Source organism: Opisthorchis viverrini, assembly GCF_000715545.1.
Source record: "Opisthorchis viverrini unplaced genomic scaffold opera_v5_593, whole genome shotgun sequence".
In the NCBI taxonomy this organism is placed as follows: Eukaryota; Metazoa; Platyhelminthes; class Trematoda; order Opisthorchiida; family Opisthorchiidae; genus Opisthorchis; species Opisthorchis viverrini.
The window spans coordinates 65,147-71,146 of record NW_008752250.1 but is presented as its reverse complement, the minus strand read 5'-3'; the positions used below and the strand labels follow the sequence as shown (position 1 = coordinate 71,146).

The window sequence follows — 6,000 nt, the reverse complement described above, 5'->3', positions numbered from 1 at the left end:
GTCGAACACCTGAAGACGTCTCAGGTCCGCTGCTCGAATAGGCCAAGTCTCACAGCCATACAACAAAACAGCCCGTACTGTAGCTTGATACACACGTCCCTTCAGATTCAGGGATAAACCATTCTGACGCCATAGGTGTCTCAAGTTAGCAAACTTGAGACAGCAACAGCAGGTGAAGGTGTAGGCTATCATGTTTTGGGCATGAACTGGCAGCTCATCTGCGTGATTTAGGGATATCGCCTCAGTTGTCGTGAATCGTGCTTTGAGCGAAGTGGCCGGAGAGTTTTCCGAAGTGTGTCATATAGACGCCGAGTCAGGTAGCCTGCAACCAGATCCTCTTTGAAAGGGAGACTGACGAAGCTCGATAGATAGACGAAGCATCCAAACGGGAGAATAACGGCTCTTTCCATGTCTTGGGAGTACAACTGCTAACAGCAAGTCGTGGCTCAATGAAATATTTGGCTTACCGGAAACCGTCTTGGATGGGACAATGCGCTAATTTCAACAAGTTTATCCCACTGAGCACAACCGAACTTTAGTTTGCTGTCTTGTTGACGGGACGATAGAAATTTTCCCTGGAAGCAAGCTTAAAGCCGAACTACACTCGCTAGCTAACGTGCTTCGTGAAAATGATTGTCTAGCTAGGCTCATCTCAAAACGCATGGCTGCTACAACAATGAAAAACAAACCGATCACTTCTGAAAGGAACTTTATCTTCGGGCCTCTGCTTTAATCCTGGGCTACTCGCTCAGGAAGATCTAAGATCACTATGTAGTCGATTAGTCACGTAGTTTCAGACGTGTGTAAACCATGCAACGTGCGTCAACGTAGCTGTTCTACTCCACACATTTTCCAGTGCGAGCAAGTTGACTTTCGATTTTGATGAATTTCGCACCTAGATCTTTGGAAATCTAGATCAACATAGAACTTGCTCCGACGTGAATTTCTCGTCAGTGGTAAATTCAATGAATGTTTTTGTTATAACTTGCTGGACGGTAGTGCAACTCTGTGTCGGTCCCTTGGCTTCCTGCTCCGCCCACTATGTTATATCAAAAGGCACGGTAGCTCTACACAGCCCTTTATGGAGACAAAGGAAAATCATTACAACTGTATATATATAGGGTAGTCACAGAGTGTTCCACAAGGTCGTGCCAGAATGTCCGTGAGGGGGCGAGAACCGTCGAGTCAAGGTGCTTGACTCGGATTGGCTGGCATTCTGACCAATCAGGGCATGCCTACGTCTGGCCCGTGTCCTGCACGTGACACATGCGTCCAAATGAAGTGATGTTCTGTTATTAGGGACGGCTGGCCCCCGAACAGTTTTCTAAATGTTCGGGAAATTTGAAAAGAAATTTAAGCGTGAAAACCTCGTTTCAACACTCCATAAGTAGAATACAAACACACTAATCCACCAAACACTGATTACTATTGACTATCAAACTAGTCTCAGTTTGAGGATGGTCTTTTCGGTGAGTGTCACCTGTTGCCCACTGTCCTTGAGGGGAACTAATCTGACCTGTTCCCTGGGGTAGCATGGCAGCTAGGCACCGAAAGGGTGTTACAGCTGGACAGTTTAGCTTTTATTCTGAGAGAGGTATCAGAAAACAAATAATTGCATGTGTCACGCACTGTTAACGGTAATTTCACTCTCCTCAAATTCAAAGCGCAAAAGGTTCCAACTCTATTTATCAGACAATTTCTAGTACGACGTTGCAAAATGCAAGTTCCTTTGGTTTCATTGCAGAGGCAGCCTTCCACCGGATGGCAATTTTTAAGTGCCATGAACGGTAACGGAGTCTAACTGAATGAGTCTGAATTTCTTCCCGCAACGCTACTTGACCGATTTGGCTCTCAGGGATAGGGAGTAGCAGACTGCCTTACACCACCACCGTTTTCTGCCCGTCTTTTGGCCGATTCATTTCTCCAGCGTAAGTGCTGTCCAGTTTATCAGAAGAGCAATACCGTAACTCATAGCGATTAAATTTCAAGATGCGTAATGTATCAAAAGTGATTGAGTTCAACGTTCTCACGTTCATGACAGTAGTGAAATGCAACTTCAACTTCATCTGCTTTTGTGCAACAATACAAATAGGGCGCACTACACTGCAGTTGTGCAAGAGAGTAAAGGAGCATGACACATTCTGACTGACAGCGGCATCCAGGAGGTCAATTACTAGCGCATTGGTCGCTCACTTGGTCTACATGAGTCACTTGGTTGATTCTAACAATGCTTTCCGAATACTACGCCTACCGAGATCCGTAGAGTATCGATGTCTGCCCACAGCTCAAGCAACCGCAATTTGCTCACGCAACCTTAGTCTGTGCACTCAGAAAACGTTTGGACGCACCTTCATGGTCTGTCCACATGACCGCCAGTCACTCAGGCCAATCAATCATGACGAAATCAGACTACTGTACGGCAGTGAAGCATCAGTGCCAACCAAGATGTTGCTGTCTTTGATGATGATGATGATGATGATGATGATGATGATGAATCAGACCACTGTACTCTTGTTTTACTCGTATGGATCACTTGCTTTTAGTTTTCCAATTCTCCGAATGGTATTGACTACATGAACATGTCCATCACAAAACTCGGATTTATCAAATAGGAATTTGCCGTTCCAGTTGTCCACCCGTTAACTTCGAGTTGGTTTGTAACAGTCATGTTGGCGGAGATGGCAAACGAAATTGGACACTTTCTTCTCCGAATTGACTTTATCGCTTTCGCGAGAAACGACTATCGACTAGCTTCTTTTTCTTGCGATATCAATATCAATATCCCTCTTTGGAAAGCGAGACTGGGAAGAGTAAACACTACTGCCAGCTTGGGAAAAAAGGAGCCAGTAATGAATGTGGTGATCACAGGACTCAGTTTGACTCGAGTCGTAACGAGACTGTTGGCGCCACTTGTCCCTCGTTGCATTATGGTAGCCCGTGAAGCCTTGAATCACGGACAACAAGTGGGATTTCGGTTTGTCCGTACCCTTAAATATGGCGTTTTGTTACGGCATCCCCGGATTTCCAGGAGGCTTTTGACCTATTGGACCGGTCTGTTCTGCTTAGCACGCTTCCTCGACCGGGAATACCCAAGAAGTTTGTTGGTATGCTATGTTTGTGTTCTCAGACTTGCAGACGTTTGAGGGCATACAAGAAGCTCTAAAAGTTTCTGTACACACAAGGTTGCGCGTTTTTAGAATGTGACTGGGTGTTGCTATTAGGTGGGCGTAACTAATGGTCGATTTTTTACGTCTGGAGTGAAGTTAGTTCAGTTTAAGCTTTCCCTTCTCATCTGCCGATTCCATTCACTCGATGAAAAGGTAAACCTGTGAAAGAAGTGTAGTGTACTTGTTAGGGCTGATTCAAAGGATTGTGTTCTTCTTTGAATATCGTTACGCAAGGTCTCTACGGAGAATTTCAAACTGATAATGACTTCGGTTTTTCACTGGAAACCTAAGCAACTGTTTTCTTGCTCCCAATCCCGCATGCCAAACGTAGATCATGATGCTTTTCCATAAATAAGTTTTTTCCAGTCAGTGTTCCTCTGTTTTTTCTCGAAAAATGTAAAATATCTCGTTTGCATTCTTATGTGTTACAGAAGTGGCGACGTCTTGTGTTGTGACGGGTGCACAGCTGTATACCATCTGACGTGTCTCAATCCTCCGTTACAGTCAGCTCCCTCGAGTAGCTGGCTCTGTCCTATTTGCGTTAAACACCAAGTGAGTGCCTTTTTCGGTGATGAATGTGTTCCCAGCTGAATCCCCAGTTGATAGTAACCTGATGCGGCCTTTACCAAACATTTCACGTTTATTCCGTCCTCTGTTTACACGTGGGTACCCATCCTGCATGTTACGAAAATTCGTATCTTCCTGACTTGTATTTCGGTTCTTCCTGATGTTTGCCTCCGAATAAGTTGCTCCAGAGTGAAGTATTGCTTTTGATATTAACATCTTTAGACCGTAGATGGTATGCAGGGTGTGCGGACCGGTAGATTTGAATACAAAGTAACTATCATTACAGCTGACGTAACGCATGTAAATTTCACGCCTTTTAATTTCTCATTGCTGTGTCTGTGGGAGTCGGCTTGGTCCTCAAAGACTGGACGTGTAGCACCTTGTATGGACCTTACTATCATATCGCTAGATTGCCTGGGACAACGTGTTTCTCACTCGGTCTAACTGAATTCGCCCATTTTCCCAAGGAACGGTCTTAAAACTCGACCAGTCTGGTAGGTTAGTCATTTGGTTTAACAACTGAGACTGCCCGTCAGTAGATCTCCCAGTTTTTTTATCGAAATTTTCCGGCAGACGAACTGGGTTGCTTAATAGTCTTGCAGGTGCACCATTACATTCAGTTCGGTCGTATGACTGACTGCGCACGGAAACAGGAATCCTGTTATACTTATCCGTTCGAGCTTCCAAATTGCCTGTTGAAAACATCCACACAGTTGTTTCGGTTGGGGTACGGCTACTTCAGTCTACTACTCTCTTTTTTAGGTTACTGGGGTTTCCGAATGCTTGACGGAAGAGGAGCGATCTGGTAGAGTTCATCGAAGAGAACCGATTGGCACGGATCGGGCCGGGCGTGTTTACTGGTACATTGGGCGTCGGTTACTGGTGTAAGTTTTCCATCTTAGAATATTTCGATTTATTCTGATGTTCGCGGCTGAATGTGGGGGTGGAATGGAGGTTCCCAGCTTCACCTACGTCAGTACTACTGTTATTATGCCATTATTGCATGAGAGCAGCCTCAGGTTTGAAGAAATAGGCTTCGGAAAAATCAACCCTGCTAGGTCTGTTTAGACGAATGCTCTTGCCCATCCCTAGTACTTTCTGTCACTGCCGTTGGATTTGTGTCTCCAAAGACGCCCCCGTTTGGAGTTGCATTAGTGTTTTCTTGTTTTCTAGGTTTAACTGTCCTTGAGATAGCTGCTGGTCATTGCTATTTTGTCATATGCTATCCCGGACTCAGTAAAACATCTATTGAGCAGACAATTTCGGAGACACGGAGGTTTTTTTTCAGTGGTACACACTTCGAGGAAACAACCTCCTGGACCGAAAAAGAGACACGATCTGGTTCCCCAATTAGCTATTTTATTCTCAGTGAGGTGGCACCATAATGAGCGTGCCTCATGTCATTCGCCCAGAGCTAGCAGTCACTTCAAAGAGCTTAGGTCCCAGCACCTGCTTCATCCGGTTGCTTCTCTGGACCGAAAAGAGACGATCTGGTTCCCCAATTAGCTATTTTATTCTCAGTGAGGTGGCACCATAATGAGCGTGCCTCATGTCATTCGCCCAGAGCTAGCAGTCACTTCAAAGAGCTTAGGTCCCAGCACCTGCTTCATCCGGTTGCTTCTTATAAGTGTACTCTGAAGCAAGCAGGACTGTTGTTGTTGTTGCTGCTGCTAGTCAGACACTGGAATTGTTTGAAATTGTGCTGTTTATCACGAAAAAGCATTCAACTTCTAACCACAATAGTCGAGCCAACTGTCCCACCACTTTCCACTCTCCTCCGGCTATGCATTTTGGTGATCCAAAGCCACTGCGTTGGACTATCCAGGGGTCCGTCTAGTTCTAATTCACTTGCCGGATTTGTTCTTGATTGGTAGCCACCTTTGTGCGCTTTGGCAACTTCTGTTAAGACATCTCACACTGCTGAGCTGAATGTACTGGACGAAACCCACCCACTCACCACTCAACATCCAAAACCAGACTTTCAATTCAGTCCTAATCCTCCGTTCTCCATCCTTTTACCTGTGTTTGTGGTGCCAGCATCTGGTTCGAAATGGCCTGCAAGTGACCCGCTCGAAAGCAATGATCCTGGCTCACTGTGTTACTCTATGTTTTCTAATTCTAAAGTCAGCAGTAGCTGACCTTAGCATTCGTAAAATCGCTTTGAATGCCTGTTTATATGGCGTGCGTTTTCTGAAAAGAATTCTATCATATTCCGCTTTCCATGGTTCAGTGAGCGTCTTCTGTGTGAACGTCGGACAATTATTTA

At 45.2% G+C, this 6,000-nt stretch overlaps 1 protein-coding gene across 1 annotated transcript in view; it reads left to right on the top strand.

Moving 5' to 3' along the window:
• The window catches only part of T265_11800 (hypothetical protein), a gene marked incomplete at both ends in the record, with an annotated part of 56,740 nt that overhangs the window by 9,596 nt on the left and 41,144 nt on the right, over positions 1-6,000 (top strand). Inside the window, 2 exons of the mRNA XM_009178562.1 lie at positions 3,599-3,719; positions 4,497-4,618. Coding sequence (XP_009176826.1) covers positions 3,599-3,719; positions 4,497-4,618 — 243 coding nt within the window. The remainder of the gene's footprint in view (positions 1-3,598; positions 3,720-4,496; positions 4,619-6,000) is intronic.